Raw genomic sequence first — 18,313 nt, 5'->3', positions numbered from 1 at the left:
TGAAGGGGGGAACTGTAGCGGGAACCCCCCCCCTTCATTACAATGTAATGCACAAGCACCACACACACACACACACCCCCCATCTCCCCGAGTCTGGAGATGCCCTTTCTAGAAGGGCATCCCTTAAAAGCCTTCCGTAAATAAGGAAGCGCTATTTCCATTTTCCCTCAGCGGACCGAAACGTTCTACCTCGCCCTATCCTTATTATGGGTAGACTGGCTGCCTGAACTCTGGGTCAGTCGGCTGCCGTTTCAGCCAATCAGCATTATGGAACAGCGACCCTAGTGGCGGCCACGCAGGTACTGCAGGCAGCATGCGCCCGCTTCTCTTTGACAGCTCTCAAATACAAAGTTTCCGAGTCCAATTGACCGTGACTGATCTAATCAAAATGTTGCAAGCCGCTTCCGGAAAGGCGAAAGTGCTTTGAACTTCAAGGACAGTATTCTTCAGAAATTCACCATAAATCAGCCGTATATCGGATTTTCACCGGACCACTTTTATCAAAGGGGGGTGGCCTGATACCAGTCAGCCATAATCCCTTGACCGAGCAGGCACGTACTCTGCAGCTTTACCCAGTTGACATGGCAACCTTGATAGTCATCTTGATGGGCTCAGACAGAGGGCTATCATGAACACAAGGAACTGCATACATAAGTGTATTCAACACAGAGTACGACAAAGGGACCGTGACTGGATTCCCCTCAGGGGGCAGGAAACTGTGCCTTTTCCTTTGTTATCCAACAATGACTCATGGGGAGGGGGAGAAGGGGCTCCGGCCAGGTGTCAGGATACTCAGATTACCTGTGCAACCCCTCCCCGACTCCTCCTGTTTTTTAATGTAGTAATGATGTAAATATCTTGCTTCACCTTGTGGGCGGTGGGAGTCCTGTCGTGACAGTCTTTCTTTAATAAAGACTAAGCATACAGGCTGCTGATTTGCTCCAATTTGCTCTGGTTGGTGTCTTTGCTTTTGTCCAAGGGAGCCCTCGGATTTTCAGGTAACAGAAAGTATCTCAGAAGAAGGCAAAATACCAAATACTTTTTTGAGATGGTTCCAACAATGGATCTACTAGATCAGGGGTCAGCAAACTTTTTTGGCAGGGGGCCAGTCCACTGTCCCTCGGACCTTGTTGGGGGCCGGACTCTATTTCGGGGGGAAATGAGCTATTTTGGCCGGCCCGCAAAGAGGCCCGAAGATGTTTGGCTTTACCTGTCCCAGTTGTCGTCCCAACAGCCGCAGTTGGGCTTCTCCAGCCAGGTGCCAGGGCAGGGTAGGAGGCTGCGTGGGCCGGAGAAGACAGAAGCAGCAGCCCCGGCGGAACCGGGGACAGAGGCAGGGGAACCGGGGCGTTGCCAGAGCTTTTATCCACCAACTGCTGCTGCTTCCCAACCCGCAAGCGGCAGCTGCGGCGCCTGCAACGAACCGCCTGAACGCCATGGGAGGAATTAAGGAGGGGGGGGTGATGAAGAAAGTGCGTAAGTGGCGCGGAGAAGTGGCGCAGAAAAGGAAGAAAGGGCGGACTGAGAGAGAGGGAGGAGGAGCAGGAGGAAAACTCAGCAGCAGCCGGCAGCCAGCGTCACCCCCCCCTTCCCAGCGCCACCCTTCTGAGGCAGGCAAGCGGGTGAGCCGACTCCCCCCGTTGATGGCGCCTGGTGTGGGTCAAGATTGCTCGTCCCTGAGGAGAAAAGCACCGCCGTGTGAGGGAGAGGGAAAGAACGTGTGTGCTGGCAATCCATGTGACGATTCCTCGACCGTCCGCAGGCTGGATCTAGAAGGCAATTGGGCCTGATCCGGCCCACGGCCCTTAGTTTGCCAACCCAGATGCTTGGATATTCAGACACCCATTAGAACAAGAGTAAACATGTTCTTCTGATTCAAAGGATTCTGCGGGAAGAAGAAACATGATCTGGATATTGAAGGAATTGCCTACAGGATTAAAGACTGTAGAGATCCAGTCAAGAACTATATCAGATCAAAACTCAACATGGATGATAATGAGGGGTGAAAAGAGTTCATTGTATAGATGGAGACTAAATAAGGGTTTATTTGAAAAACACTGAATTCCAACATATTCCAATTACGTTAGAGTATCAAAAAATGTTAAAAACATTTGGAAATATAGGGGAGGATGAAACTATCACTTTTACGAAGGATTTCAACCATAAAGAGAAATGTTTTACCTAAGATACTGTTTTTATTCTAAATGATACCAATAATAAATAATACAAACTTCTTTAACGAATGGCAAAGAGATATTTCATGATTACTCTGGCAGGGGGAAACCACCAAGAATAAAGTATAAAAAGTCTCTGCAACTTTTGAGCTGGAATTGTAACGGTCTAAATTCGGTCAGAAAAAGGAAATCGATTTTTCATATTTTAAAAAAAGAACAATTGGACTTGATTTGTTTGCAGGAAACACATGTGACTAGGCTCCACAGGAAAATTTTAATTAATAAAAGACTGGGTCAATAATTTATCTCATCTGACAAGGTTAAAAAAAGAGGAGTAGTAATTTATGCTAAAGAGAGCCTGTCACCAAAATTTATCTTTGAGGATGAGCAAGGAAGATATTTGGCAATTGAAATTCAATACCATGGACAGAAATATTTGATAGTAGGATGGTAATGAACTTACTACCAACTGGTTCCTTTAGATGGAGGACGAATGACTCTCTGTTTAGAGATGAGGAAATAATCAAGAAGGCCCAGAAAACCCTGAAAGATTATTTTGAGATAAATTTGAACACCACGGTGGAGAAAAGAACTGTTTGGGACACAAGCAAAGCTGTTATGAGAGAGTTTCTGATACAACAGAATGCACTCAAGAAGAGATTACAACAGGAAAAAAGAGAAAAGATATTGGAAAAGATTAAGGAAGGTGAAAAGAGGTTGAGAATAAAACCAAAATCACAGGAAATCTTAAGAGAGATGAAGTTATATCAAGTACAATACATGCAAATGATAAATCAAGAGATTGAATGGAAGATCAGACAAATGAGAAGAACCTTCGAGTCAGCAAATAAATGCGGAAAGTTATTGGCATGGCAAATAAAGAAGAGACAGAAAATGAACACAATAACAAATTTGGAACTGGAAGGAAGAATTATACAGAACCCAGTTGAAATTAGGAGTGCCTTTCAAAAATACTTTAAACAGCTCTATTCTCAACAACTACAGAAGGAAGCAGATATAGAGGAATTTTTGAAAGTGAATGGGCTACCGAAAATATCTCAAGAAAGTAGATCTAAACTGAGCTATAGGATAACAGAACAAGAGGTTGAGAGTGCCATTCAAAATATGCAATTGGGCAAGTCTCCAGGACCTGATGGGCTGACTTCAAGATACTACAAATAATTGAAAGACTGGTTAATTCAACCTTTGAAGGAAGTCTGCAATGACATACTTCAGGGGAAAAGGGCACCAGAAACATGGAAAGAAGCTTTTGTGACTCTTATACCAAAGACAGAATCTGAAAAACATCAACTTAAGAACTACCGCCCTATATCATTGCTAAATGTGGATTAAAAAATCTTTGCGGACATTTTGGCTAGAAGATTAAAGAAAGTTTTAGTAGAGGAGATTCATAAGGACCAAGCAGGCTTTCTCCCAGGAAGGCACTTATCTGATAATGTAAGGAATATAATAGACATTTTGGAACTTTTACAGGAAAGGATAAACACAAAAGCAGTTTTGATATTTGTGGACGCGGAGAAAGCCTTTGAGAAACATTTCTTGGGGTTTTATGAAGAAGAATCTCCAAGGAATGGGGGTAGGCCAAGAATTTGAAAATGGTATAGGCGCAATCTATTCTGAACAAAAAGCTAAACTAATTGTTAACAATGTTGTGACTGAGGAGTTCAGAATAGAAAAAGGAACATGACAAGGTTGCCCAATCTCCCCATTGCTTTTTATATCAGTCCTGGAGGTGCTGTTGAACATGATTAGAAAGGACCATTTGGTCAGAGGGATACAGGTCGGAGCTAAACAAAATCTTAGTTTTGGGTTCTAACAGTTGTTTCCAATTTTGATTTTTCCACCTGGAAACCAATTTTTCTGTCCAATTTATATGCCTCCATTATCTGATGGTAATGGAGCCAATCACGAACTCTGCTTTTTAATTTGTCAAAGCTTTGCAATTCAAGTTTATCTCCATCTTGTTCTAAAATCTCCCAATATTTTGGCCAATTGGCCTCCATATTGAGTCTTTTTAAAGCTTTGGCTTCCATTGGAGACAACCACCTTGGGGTCTTATTTTCAAGTAAGTCTTTATATCTAGTCCATACATTAAACAATGCTTTCCTGACAATGTGAATCTTAAACATTCTGTGCACTTTAACTTTATCATACCATAAGTATGCATGCCAACCAAACACATTATTAAATCCTTCTAAATCCAGTGTATCTGTATTTTCAAGAAGTAGCCATTCCTTCAGCCAGCAAAAAGCTGCTGCTTCATAATAAAGTTTTAAGTCTGGCAGGGCAAAGCCTCCTCTTTCCTTTGCATCGGTTAATAATTTAAATTTTATTCTTGGCTTTTTGCCCTGCCAGACAAATCTAGATATATCTTTCTGCCACTTCTTGAAACAGTCGGTTTTATCAATAATTTGCAATGTCTGGAATAGAAACAACATTCTTGGCCATTGCTTTTTATATCAGTCCTGGAGGTGCTGTTGAACATGATTAGAAAGGACCATTTGGTCAGAGGGATACAGGTCGGAGCTAAACAATATAAATTAAGAGCATTTGCAGATGACCTAGTTTTGACATTACAGGAGCCAGAATCTAGTGTGAAAAGAGTTTTGGAATTGATTCAGGAGTTTGGTCGATTGGCAGGTTTTAAATTGAATAAGACAAAGACAAAGGTCTTGGAAAAGAACTTAACAGAAATTGAGAAAGAAAGGTTTCAGAATGAGACAGGCTTGACAGTGGTGAAAAAAGTAAAATATTTGGGAATTACTATGACTGCAAAGAATGGGAATTTATATAAAGACAATTATGATAAATGTTGGATGGAGATAAAAAAAGATTTAGAAATATGGTCAAATTTGAAACTCTCACTATTGGGTCGTATCGCTGTGATAAAGATGAATGTATTGCCAAGGTCTGGGGAGGTCGGAGACACAAGTTAATGCTAAAAATATAATGAGGATAAAGATTGTTTTTATTTTTTCTATTTTTCTTTTTCATGTTTTCTGCTGTTTTGTGTTTATATGTTATGTCATTGTATTTTTCTATTTTTTGTTGTGTTGTGTTTTATTTTTTGTTGTTTTATATTCATTGTAAAATTCAATAAAATATTTATAAAAATAAAATAAAATTTTGATAGATACTAAAAATAGCGGTGGCTTCGCACTGCTAGATTTTCTACTACAAGGCAGCCTCTTTGTGTTGGTTAAAAGAATGGATATCGTTGGACAACACACTATTGCTGGATTCTCAGTGGAATCTCGGTTGTAGAACACTTCGGAAGTTGAACGTTTGGGGCTTTCAAACGCCAAGAACCCAGAAGTGAATGGTTCCATTTTTGAACGCAATTTGTAAATAAAATTATAAACAGTGGTGCCTCAGGTTAAGTACTTAATTCGTTCCGGAGGTCCGTTCTTAACCTGAAACTGTTCTTAAACTGAAGCACCACTTTAGCTAATGGGGCCTCCTGCTGCTGCTGCTCCGCCGCCGGAGCACGGTTTCTGTTCTCATCCTGAAGCAAAGTTCTTAACCTGAAGCACTATTTCTGGGTTAGCAGAGTCTGTAACCTGAAGCGTATGTAACCCGAGGTACCACTGTATTAATAAAATTATCTATATATAAAGCTTATAAATCAGTTTGTGGATTGTAGGGTTGCAACTCTTAAAGCTTTTCCTCCTTGCGAGTCCATTGATGGTTTCTAAGAACATCAGGACTGAAGCTCTATGTATGCTGCATATATGTAAGTGGTTTTCCCTCTTTGAGTTTGCTGGTGTTTGCCGTTTCCACTTCTATTGACGCTCTTTCCACACTCCATACATTTATTTGCTTGTCCCCGAGTGAGTCTGTTGATGTCGTCTAAGTTTCCTGTGTGTGAAATTAGGGTTCCATTCTGAAAGAAACTCTTTCAACTCTCCATTGTTGGGTTGAAATAAACGACAGACGAGTGACAAGTGTCATACGGGAGGCATCTCTCGAGCATGTCTCAGAGAGTCCCTTTTATTGAATGTTACAGCATCGCCACGTATGTGCTTGTTGCTGATTGGTTAACACAAATCATATGCAAGGGTTGCATATAGGCATTAATCAATAGATTAAAGGTTGGGAAAGGGAACACAGAACTGGACAGGTAGGAAAACCTCCTTATTAAACTATTACTAATGATTGATATAGCAAAACTTAAAAGGGCATAACTATTGTATTCATAGATGTGGTCAATCATGCATTAAGAACAGGTCAGGGTACGAGGCTTCATGAACTCAATGTGAACTGAACATTCCAGGGTGGGTGAGCACGGAATGCTTCAGCTCAGAACGATTTGTCAAACTCATGTGCAGAAGCAAAACCTCCCATCACTCCATACATTTAAATGGTTTCTCCCCCGTGTGAGTCCATTGATGTTTTCTAAGTGTTCCGCTGCGACTGAAGCGCTTTCCGCACTTGGTGCATTTAAATGGTTTCTCCCCAGTGTGAGTTTGATGATGGATACTAAGTGCTGTACCACCAATAAAGCTCTTTCCACATTCCATGCATTTAAATGGTTTCTCTCCTGTGTGAGTCCGTTGATGTTTTCTTAGTGATCCACTGTAAGTGAAGCTCTTTCCACAATCCATACATTTATATGGTTTTTCCCCTGTGTGAGTTCGATGATGGATTCTAAGGTCCCTACTCTGACTGTAGCTCTTTCCACATTCCAAGCATTTAAATGGTTTCTCCCCTGTGTGAGTCCGTTGATGTTTTCTAAGTGTTCCACTGCGATTGAAGCCCTTTCCACACTCCTTACATTTAAATGGTTTCTCCACTGTATGAGTCCGTTGATGTCTTCTAACATTTCCAACATTGGTGAAGCCCTTTCCACACTCCTTACATTTAAATGGTTTCTCCCCCGTGTGAGTCCATTGATGTTTTCTAAGTGTTCCACTGCGATTGAAGCTCTTTCCGCACTTAGTGCATTTAAATGGTTTCTCCCCAGTGTGAGTTCGATAATGGGTTCTCAGCTCTCTACTCTGAATAAAACTCTTTCCACATTCCATGCATTTTAATGGTTTTTCCCCTGAGTGAGTCCACTGATGTCTTCTTAATGCACCACTCCGACTGAAGCTCTTTCCACACTCCACACATTTATATGGTTTTTCCCCTGTGTGAATTCGATGGTGGACTGTAAGTGTTTGACGATCAGTGAAGTTCTTACCGCACTCCGTGCAATTAAATGGTTTTTCCCCTGTGTGAATCCTTTGATGGATTCTAAGTGTTCCACTACAAGTGAAGCTTTTTCCACAATCCATACATTCAAATGGTTTTTCCCCTGTGTGAGTCCGCTGATGGATTCTAAGGCTTCGGTTATGAGCGAAGCTCTTTCCGCACTCCATACATTCAAATGGTTTTTCCCCTGTGTGAGTTTGATGATGGATACTAAGTGCTGTACCATCAATAAAGCTCTTTCCACATTCCATGCATTTAAATGGTTTCTCTCCTGTGTGAGTCCATTGATGTTTTCTTAGTGTTTCGCTGTGACTGAATCTCTTTCCACAATCTATACATTTATATGGTTTTTCCCCTGTGTGAGTTCGATGATGGATTCTAAGTGTTCTACTAACAGTGAAGCTCCTCCCACACACCATACATTCAAATGGTTTTTCTCCAGTGTGAGTTTTATGATGAATGTTCAGACCCCTATTTGTACTATAACTCTTTCCACACTCCAAACATTTAAATGGTTTTTCTCCTGTGTGAATCCGTTGATGGATTCTAAGCCTTCCCCTCTGACTGAAGCTCTTTACACATTCCATGCATTTGAATGGTTTCTCGCCCGTGTGTGCCCGTTGATGTTTTCTAAATGTTCCACTATCGGTGAAGCTCTTTCCACACTCCATACATTTATATGGTTTTTCCCCGGTGTGGGTTCGTTGATGGTTTCTAAGGTGTCCAATCTGACTGAAGCTCTTTCCACACTCCTTACATTTATATGGTTTCTCCCCCGTGTGAGTGTGTTTATGTATACGAAGGTTTGAACTCCAACCAAAGCTTTTTCCACACTCCATGCATTTAAATGGTTTCTCCTCTGTGTGAGTCCGTTGATGTTTTCCAAGTGTTCCACTGTCAGTGAAGCTCCTTCCACACTCCATACTTTCAAATTGTTTCTCCTCTCTCTTTTCACACTCCATGAGTTTATATGGTTTCTTTGTTATTCCCAATGGACATGGCCCTCCAGAATTTTGACTGCCTTCTCCATTGTCTTCTTTCAACAGGGAGGAGCGGGGGGAAAGGAAACCTAGGAAGAGAAGAAAGGAATATTACACACATCAATTAGCACCTGCTCTTATTTTGACGTCTCGTACATTCTTTCCTGTCCTCCATATGTTCCAAATTTTTAGGAAAGACAGATAAAATAATGTTAAATAAAGGTAATGTTGGTTTCTGTTTTCCTTCACTGTGCAGCGAAAGGGCTTGTCACGAGACAGGTGTTTACATTCCACAGTCTGTACTGTACTGTTGGAGTTTCTCACGGGAAAGGGAGACTGGATGTGACGTACACTGGTTTCCTGTTTTTCACTGTGTTGTTTCTCTCCAAGCTGTCGAGGAGAGAGGATGCTTTTCTGCTCCGGCAGAGGCAAGATGTCTTTCTGTAATATAACTGCTTTGAAATGTAAATAAAGCAACCAAGAGTATGCAGCACGTACTCCTCATCCTTCCGCTGGGCACGGAACTCTGCTTTAACCAACACGTGGTTATGGGCTCCAGAAGTCGAATCGGAGTGCCGGCAAAGGATCGGAATGCAGAGGGACAGATCGGATTGGAATCTGCTCTGCGCATAAACATGATTGATGAGGTATGTTGCTACTGCTCCGGGCAGCCTGCCAGCTTCTAGTTAATGGCTTTATGGCTGGACTTTGAACTTTTAAAGCCGTTTTGCCGGGAATAGGAAAATGGCTCCCAGGCTCAAGTTACTATGCTGGGGAAATCGAAAGTAACTTTTAAGTGCGCTTTTGGAATAAAGCAGGTGCAGCAGTGACGCAGCAAGATTTAAAGCAGCATATATGACGCTGAAGGCTAATGCCAGAGTCATGATGGCCCTTCAGGATGCTTGTGGGATTCCTAAGCTCAACAAGAAAAATTATGCCGACTGGGTTTTGTATGCAGAGGCAATTCTGCGGAAAGAGGGTTTGTTTGAGGTCATTACAGAAACCCCCCCAGCTCCAGTTACAGATGCATGGAAAGTTAAGGATTCCAAAGCACGGGGAACACTTACATTGATAGTATCCCCAGAAGAGCTCTGTCTATTGCGTGATAAGACCTCAGCCAGAGAAATTTGGGATTCTTTGAGAGAGGCTCACTTAAGGACAGAAGCTGGATCTACTATGTTTTACTTTAACAAGCTGCATAATATGGCTCTTGCTGAAGGTGGAGATGTGCGTTTACATCTGATGGAGATGCAAAATCTGAGACATGAGCTGCAACAGAGAGGACTCAACTTTCCAGAGGCTGTGTATTCTTTCATGATACTACAATCTTTGGGTTCAGGTTGGGAGTCTGTTGCAACCCAGATTGCTGTGCAGCCAACAGCTCAGCTAACAGTGGACTTTGTTACTGCCGTGGTGTTAAATGAAGCAGATCGCCGGGGTGCTAGCTGCATGGGCAAGGGGGAGTCTTCACAGACGTCATCCCATAGTGCAGTGGAACCACCAGATGGCGCCAAAGCTTTGAAGGCAGTGAAATGCTACTCGTGTGGACGTCTAGGCCATATGAAGAGGGAATGCAGATATCCCAGGGCCAAGACAGAGCAGCGCAGCGAAAGCTCATCGCGTGGAAAAGGCCGAGGCAAAGGCAAAGGTCCGGTGTCTAGGACAACGCAGCACAAGGCTATGGTTTCACGCTTCACTCCAAAAGTTGAAGAGGTCCAGAAGACGTCTAGATCTTTCTTCGTTGTTGATTCGGCGGCGACCCACCACATGTGCAACGATAAGAGACTTTTTGTGTCTTTTACACCGCAGGAAGGTGCGATTCACCAGGCGGATGACCACACTATTCCCAGTAAAGGCTACGGAACTGTTGTTCTTCACAGTTTGGACTTATCGATACAGAATGTCCTTTACGTGCCAGACGCCAAACATAATCTGCTCAGCGTTGGACAACTGAATGAGCGGAACATTGACGTTTCCTTCAAGAACAAGAAGTGCATCATCACAAAGAAAAATGACTATGAATTGCATGCTGAATATGTTGATCGTTTGTTTGTTTTGTATTATGATGATGTTGTGCAGGATGACACTTGTTGCATTGCAGGTTCTAACAAAAGTTTGCATGCAGGATGTATTCATGATTTTCATCGAAAATTTGGTCATTTGCATTTTGAGGCAGTATCTAAAATGCCTGCCTTGGTTGAAGGTATGACTATTAGACCCTGCAGGTACCACATGAAGTGCAAAGCATGCGCAGCAAACAAGGTGAAAATGGCTGCGAAAGGTAAGGTGTCTAGTAGGCAAGCTACGGAACCATACCAGATTATTCATGCTGATTTGGTTGGACCACTAGCGCCCTCTTTGGGTGGAAATAGGTACTTCATGGTTCTCATTGACGCATTTTCTAGATATATTTTTGTGTACAATCTCAAGCAGAAATCAGAGGCTTTTCCTAGGTTCAAGGAATTCTGTGCTTGGTTGGAAAATGTGCATGGTAAGAAGATAAAGACTCTTTTCAGTGATCGCGGGGGAGAATTCACTTCTCAGCAGTTTGAAGCTTTTCTGACTGAGAAAGGAATTCAACACGATTTGTCTAGTCCTCGCTCGCCATGGCAGAATGGACTTGCGGAACGGGCAAATCAGACATTGCTTCAAGGGTTAAAAACCTTGCTGCATGATGCCAATCTTCCAGAGAGTTATTGGGCCGAATCTCTCTCGTGTTTTGTTTACAGTTACAATCGCAGGTTATCTTCAGCGATTGGTTGTACCCCCTATGAGAAGATGTTTGGCAAGAAGCCATACATCAAACACATGAAAATTTTTGGTTCTGACATGTGGGTTCATTCACCACAAAATTCAAAGTTAGACAAGCGTGGATTGCATGGTATCTTTCTAGGTTATCAGAAAGGGTCTTACAGAATAATGATGACTGACTCTAAGACAATTAAGCTCACGAGAAGTGTTGAATACAATGCAAAGTGGGGGGAGAATGTGGGAATTTTCCAATGTTATCCTGATGACAGTGATGAGACTGAGGATAGTCAGAAGCAACCACAACAACCCACACCCACTGATGAAGGTTCTGAGTCTGAATCTGAAACTGAATCGGGTGATTCAGAGGATTTCAAGAGTGCGAAAGCCTCTATGCGACCCTCTGAAAGCTCTGATCAAGAATTGGAAGAACCATTGTTCACAATAGGTCGCTTTTCTCCTAAGAAGGAAGAGGAGAGTGTTGAAGACTTAAGGCTAATTCGTAGGTCACAGAGAGCCACAAAAGGCAAACCTCCAAAGAGATTTGCTGATGAATTTGCTACGATAGCAGTAACAGCTGTTAAAAGCTCCAAGAAGGTATTTGAACCTTCAAGTTTCCAAGAAATCCAGGGTTTGGATTCAAAGGAAGCTGAACCATGGTTAAATGCCATGAAGGCTGAGCTTGATTCCTTGGAAAGGAACAAAACATGGGAGCTAGTTCCAGTAGTTCCAGGAATGAAACTGCTTGGAAGCAAATGGGTCTTCAAAGCGAAGACTGATCAAAATGGCAAGATAGTCAGACACAAAGCCAGATTGGTAGCCAGAGGTTTTGCACAAGTACCAGGTGAAGACTATCACGAGACCTACTCACCCACAGTGAGGTATGAAAGCATTAGGCTTATGCTCAAGCTAGCTGCAGAGGAAAATCTACACTGTACAGAAGTGTGCTAGGCAAGCTAAACTTCATTGCCAGATGTTCAAGACCAGACATTGCTGTTAGCTGTAATTTGCTAAGCAGACAAGTCAACAATCCTAGTGTCAAGGATTGGAAAGCTCTGAAACGCATAGCGCGGTATTTGAAAGGCACTATGCATTACAGACTGAGATTTAACAATCAGAAGTCTGGTGGTCTTGAGATATTTGCAGATGCAAGTTTTGGAAGTGACACTGAAGACAGGAAAAGTACGTCTGGAGTTTGCTACATGTACAATCAGGGTCTGTTTGATTGGTCATGCAAGAAGCAAACAACAGTTAGCTTAAGTACTTGTGAAGCTGAACTGAATGCACTGTCTTATTCACTTAAGGATTGTGAATGGTTGATACAATTGTGCAAAGATATGAAAATTCCTGTCAAATGTCCAATCCAGGTTTACCAGGACAACAAAGCATGTTTGGCTTTGCTGAAGTCTGAAGGTTGTAAGCAAAGCACGAAGCACTTGCAATTAAAATTGCAGCATGCTAGGGAATGTATTCAGAAGGGACTCGTAACGGTGTCCTATATGCCAGGTAATAAAATTCCTGCTGATGTATTATCCAAGATTGTATCAAGGGATCAACACTGTACCTATGTGCAGAAGTTGGGTTTGTACTGATATTGTACGAACACGCTGCCCAGTGATGTTCACGGAAAGGGGGAGGATGTTGGTTTCTGTTTTCCTTCACTGTGCAGCGAAAGGGCTTGTCACGAGACAGGTGTTTACATTCCACAGTCTGTACTGTACTGTTGGAGTTTCTCACGGGAAAGGGAGACTGGATGTGACGTACACTGGTTTCCTGTTTTTCACTGTGTTGTTTCTCTCCAAGCTGTCGAGGAGAGAGGATGCTTTTCTGCTCCGGCAGAGGCAAGATGTCTTTCTGTAATATAACTGCTTTGAAATGTAAATAAAGCAACCAAGAGTATGCAGCACGTACTCCTCATCCTTCCGCTGGGCACGGAACTCTGCTTTAACCAACAGGTAATGCATCATCAACCTTTCCTAACCCGTAATTAAGCATTAATGAAGCAGCATTATCTTAGAATACAGTTGAACTGTGGGGTTTACGTTTTATAAAAAGTGGTTTCTCACAGGAACGGGAGCTGCTCTATGTTCCATGAACCTGGCCAATATTAATCAGGGTCCTAAGTTCATCATGAAGTTATTCATCCTCTGCACTATAATCCTCCACCCCTTGGGCCACATTTTGTCCCCTTCGACCTCTAGATCTTTATTCATCGCCTGCACAGTCCCTTTGGCCTCAGGACGTGCATAGTGACCATTTTGGGAGACCCATATATAAGCCTAGTGACAAGGCTTGGTGCTTGTGGTCGGCTGAAGGAGTGCTCAGTTGGAGAATCTTCTTGGGGTTGGACCTCCATCTCTCAGCCTTGCATTATGGAATGGAGAGAGCTGGAGATGCAGAAGGAAAGCAGCTGGAGCCTGACTGCTGGGAAGGCCAGACTGAGACACCCACCCCAATTATGATTTATAATAATTATATGCCGCCGGGTCCCGCACCCGCCTCCTAGCACTGGCTTATCTTAGTGGAGATTCCCTGTCCAGGCCTCTCTCACTGTTCTTCCTCCTTTGCCCTGGGTGGCCAAGGGCTTCTGGATATTCTAGCTCTGCTCCAACTGGGAATCATTTATTAAATTTGTATACCTCTCTTCATATGAAGATCACAAGATAAAAATATGTGTGACACTGAGAAAGGTGAGTATTAAAGGTGAATAACACTGATTGTGGGAAAGAATAGAAAGAAGATGAAACCAGTGGTGTGTCCACCTGAATGTAATATAACAACAACAACAACAACAACAACGTGTAAAGAAGAAATCAATCTTCAAATCAGTGTCATATTCCCTGGCTGTATTTCTCAGCCACGATTGTGACTCAGAATCTTAGCCACACTTTTTTCTAGAGTATCAACTGGACATAGGAGCCAGACATCCCTGGGATTTCATCCAGACCTTCCTTTAGTGTGGGCAGCAGCGGCGGAGAAAGGAAGGAAGCAACTTTGGGGACAAACCATTTCCTTCAGAAGGTCTTCCCCAGCGGCCGGCAGGGTTGATAAACTGCTCAGTGGGGACACCTTGGCTTTATACTGTTAGGGTCTGGATACCAATCACAATCCCTTGGAAATGTCTCAAGAACCCTTAAGATCCAATTTCACCAACTCCCAAGTAACACTGAGCACCTTCCACTGGATGAGAGGACAGAGGGTTAAATCAGGGCTGGCCAAATGGGACTCAGCTCCGTCCCCTCCTTGCCCCTCCCTGAATCTCCTGCCTGAGGGGGCTGCCTCAGTTTCCCTAGTGGGGGAGCAGGCCCCGATAACAGCCTTCTCTCTTCCCCCAAAATACAGGAAATACGACAAAGAAGGCCTTGGAGTGTCACCGTGGAAAATAATAACAACAACAACTGGTTGTAAGTCACTTTGGGCTGCCCTGGGCAAGAGAAAGCAACTAATAGATTAAAGAAATAAATGACAATAACAATAACTGAAACTGCAGTACAGTGGTACCTCGGGTTAAGTACTCAATTCGTTCTGGTGGTTAAGAAAGTGTTCTTAACATAATGGGGCCTCCTGCTGCTGCCGCGCCGCTGGACCACAATTTCTCTTCTCATCCTGGGTTAGCGGAGTCTGTAACCTGAAGCGTATGTACAAGAGGAACAACCATTTTAGATCTGGTCCTAACCATGTTGATGACCTGGTTAGTGGGGTAGAAGTGGAAGGATCATTAGGCGCGAGTGATCATGCTCTTCTGAAGTTTACTATACAGCGAAAAGGAGCAGCCAAGCATACTAGGACTCAATTTCTTGACTTTAAGAAAGCCAACTTCATAAAACTTAGGGAAGTGCTGGGTGAGATCCCAGGGACAGTAATACTAAAGGAAAGGGAGTTCATGATGGCTGGGAGTTTGTTAAGAGGGAGATAGTAAAAGCACAACTTCAGGCAATACCAATGAGACGGAAACATGGAAGATGCCTAAAGAAGCCAGGGTGGCTATCTAAAGAACTTTTAATTAAGCTAAGATTAAAAAAGGATCAATTCAAACAAACAGTCAGCACGTGTAGACACAAAAACAAACAAGATGAACTTTAACAGGGAGAAATGTAAAGTATTGCACTTGGGCAAAAAAAATGAGAGGCACAAATACAAGATGGGTGACACCTGGCTTGAGAGCAGTACATGTGAAAAGGATCTAGGAGTCTTGGTTGACCACAAACTTGACATGAGCAAACAGTGTGACGTGGCAGCTAAAAAAGTCAATGCAATTCTGGGCTGCATCAATAGGAGTATAGCATCTAGATCAAGGGAAGTAATAGTGCCACTGTATTCTGCTCTGGTCAGACCTCACCTGGAGTACTGTGTCCAGTTCTGGGCACCACAGTTCAAGAAGGACACTGACAAACTGGAACGTGTCCAGAGGAGGGCAACCAAAATGGTCAAAGGCCTGGAAACGATGCCTTATGAGGAACAGCTAAGGGAGCTGGGCATGTTTAGCCTGAAGAAGAGGAGGTTAAGGGGTGATATGATAGCCATGTTCAAATATATAAAAGGATGTCACATAGAGGAGGGAGAAAGGTTGTTTTCTGCTGCTCCAGAGAAGCGGACACGGAGCAATGGATCCAAGCTACAAGAAAGAAGATTCCACCTAAACATTAGGAAGAACTTCCTGACAGTAAGAGCTGTTTGACAGTGGAATTTGCTGCCAAGGAGTGTGGTGGAGTCTCCTTCTTTGGAGGTCTTTAAGCAGAGGCTTGACAACCATATGTCAGGAGTGCTCTGATGGTGTTTCCTGCTTGGCAGGGGGTTGGACTCGATGGCCCTTGTGGTCTCTTCCAACTCTATGATTCTATGATTCTAGTGATTTACTGTAAATTGTGATTGAAATCAATTTGATTTATATCTAATCCACCGTGATTGGAATCTACCACAATGTCTGAAATAAGGCTGGAACTATACAGAGGCGAAAAGGACAATGTCCTGGCAGCTGCTACTACTTGGGGGCTAAAACGGATAAATGACAATATTATCAATCCTCACACACTCAGTTTCATCAGCAGGCAAGCCAAGATGCATCCCAGCAGGACTTTGGGTTTGCGCTAGGCTACTAAATGGTGGTATTCAGGACAATCCAAAGTACGGAGATGAGTCCTAGTGAATACAGACAATCTGGGACTGCCAACACCCTCAGGAGGGAGGCTGGGTTATGGGTGGGTCAGGGTGCTGGAGGGGGAGGGGTCTCTGTCGAGGCTCCTCCCCCTTCCTTTAACCCTTCCATGGACTCCCTCTCTCCGTTTCCCCAGTCAGGCGCCCCACGACCCCAGGGAGAATGGGGGGCCACAGCCCCACCCCCAGCCCTGCTTGGGGTCCTCATGCCCCTTCCCGCCAAGGCGTCCAGGGGGGGGGGCAGGGTAGCTGAGCCTCTCTCGGCCCCCCAGGAAAGAGAAAGGGGAGTCTGGCGGTGCTGCTGCCCAGGAGATCTTGCCAGGCCAAGCCTGCAGGTGTTGGGTCCCCCCTTCCCCCCTGGGTCGCTGGATCGGGGCCCCTGTCGACGGGCCCCAGGGGGGGTCTCTTTGTCCTCCCCCCTCTATTTCCCCCCCCTCCATTTCCCCCCTTCTCACCTCTTGGGCCTCCGCCTCCCTGGCTCCGGATTAGTCCGCTTTCCTTGTCTGCAATAGAAAGGGCGGCGGCGGCGACGGGGGCTCTTCAGCGACGCCCCTCCTCCTTTTCCGGCTTTTAAACTTCCGGCGCGTTTCGCGACGACACTTCCGGCGCCTTTTCAGACGCGCGCGTCCCTAGAGCTACGTCCGCAGAGCAGCCCCTTCCTGTGTCCGGAGGGGAAGGCGACGGGACGGCGCTGCCTCGGGCCTCCTGCTCTGGGGGCTCCATGGGGCGGGGGGGAGTTGGGCCAGTTTCGCCCACCATGTTTCTTTTGGGGAGGGGGGATCTCCTTCTGGGCCTCCTTCTGCAGGCCGAGCACTCAGCCGGGGTCCTTCTGCAGGCCGAGCAACTGCTGCATTGCTGAGCTTCGCCCCCTGACAGCCAAGCCCCGCTTCAAACCCCAGCCCCCCCCCCCGTTAAAAAAGCACCCCCTGGATTGAGAGGCAGGGAGGGATTCCCGACAGAGAGAGGCGCCCTTGCTCTGGGATTCCCTTGCCAGCAGGGAGACTTCAAAAGCCCCCCCCCCCCAATGCCTCCCCCTTCCCTCATCTAGGAGGGAGACTTCTCACCTTGTGGTTGGGTCACTTCAAATCCACTTTTTCTCTCTTTTAATACTGTTGTTGGTTTCATTGTTTACATTATTCTGTTCACTAGTGATATTTCACATAGCGTTTGTGAATGCAAAGCAACTGTGGCTCTTATGATCCCTGCCGGGAATTAAGTGTTGTTCTAACCTCCCTATTGCAGATGGAAAGAGGAATGTGGGACTTGCTTATAATATCTTAGGGTGGCAGGATCAAGATTTGGGACTGGGACTTTCAGATTCAGAGCCACTTTTCGCATGAGATTTCTTCCAACTATTGGAGGAAATATGTCTGAGGTTTATGACAGAAATAGAATTATTACGGGCGAATTTAATGGAGTAGGATCACTGGACTATGACAGAACACTGAGGGAAAGTGTCTCAAAAGAAGGCAAAATACCAAATACTGTTTTGATATGGTTATAACTGTGGATCTACTAGATCAGGGGTCAGCAAACTTTTTCAGCAGGGGGCCAGTCCACTGTGCCTCAGACCTTGTTGGGGGCCGGACTATATTTCGGGGGGAAATGAGCGATTTTGGCCCGCCCGCAAAGAGGCCTGAAGATGTTTGGCTTTACCTGTCCCAGTTGTCGTCCCAACAGCCGCAGTTGGGCTTCTCCAGCCAGGTGCCAGGGCAGGGTAGGAGGCTGCGTGGGCCGGAGAAGACAGAAGCAGCAGCCCCGGCGGAACCGGGGACAGAGGCAGGGGAACCGGGGCATTGCCAGAGCTTTTACCCACCAACTGCTGCTGCTTCCCAACCCGCAAGCGGCAGCTGCAGCCGTTGCAACAAACCGCCTGAACGCCATGGGAGGAATGAAGGAGGGAGGGGTTGATGAAGAAAGCACATGAGGAAGTGGCGTGGAGAAGGGGCGCAGAAAAGGAAGGGCGGACTGAGGGAGAGGGAGGAGGAGCAGGAGGAAAACGCAGCAGCAGCCGGCAGCCAGCGTCACTCCCCCCCACTCTCC

The 18,313-nt window shown here is 44.8% G+C and overlaps 1 protein-coding gene across 2 annotated transcripts; it reads right to left on the bottom strand.

Moving 5' to 3' along the window:
- Positions 1-5,319: 5,319 nt before the first annotated feature.
- Positions 5,320-16,991, bottom strand: LOC310670351 (uncharacterized protein). 2 transcript variants are annotated; one of them, XM_083425570.1, is made up of 4 exons: positions 14,618-14,752; positions 13,371-13,727; positions 6,543-8,457; positions 5,320-6,099 (listed from the first exon to the last, which is right to left on the bottom strand). In XM_083425570.1, the coding sequence occupies exons 3-4, from the start codon at positions 8,348-8,350 to the stop codon at positions 6,066-6,068; spliced, it is 1,842 nt and encodes a 613-aa protein (XP_083281696.1). In that variant the 5' UTR covers positions 8,351-8,457; positions 13,371-13,727; positions 14,618-14,752; the 3' UTR covers positions 5,320-6,065. The 2 variants fall into 2 exon arrangements, with proteins under 2 accessions (XP_083281696.1, XP_083281695.1); XM_083425569.1 differs by lacking the exons at positions 13,371-13,727; positions 14,618-14,752 and adding an exon at positions 16,726-16,991.
- Between the last annotated feature and the right edge of the window lie 1,322 nt (positions 16,992-18,313).

The sequence above is a fragment of the Podarcis tiliguerta genome (genome assembly GCF_965153285.1).
Source record: "Podarcis tiliguerta genome assembly, chromosome: 2".
NCBI classification, from domain to species: Eukaryota; Metazoa; Chordata; class Lepidosauria; order Squamata; family Lacertidae; genus Podarcis; species Podarcis tiliguerta.
This window is presented reverse-complemented; position numbering and strand designations above follow the sequence as displayed.

Bases quoted from the DNA above. Each gene is read 5' to 3' on its own strand.
- LOC310670351 (XM_083425569.1), bottom strand. From the start codon at position 8,350: ATGGAGTGTGAAAAGAGAGAGGAGAAACAATTTGAAAGTATGGAGTGT. The intron at 6,100-6,542 runs GTGATGGGAGGT...CCAACAATGGAG, and splicing joins AAACCATTTAAATGTATGGA to AGTTGAAAGAGTTTCTTTCA.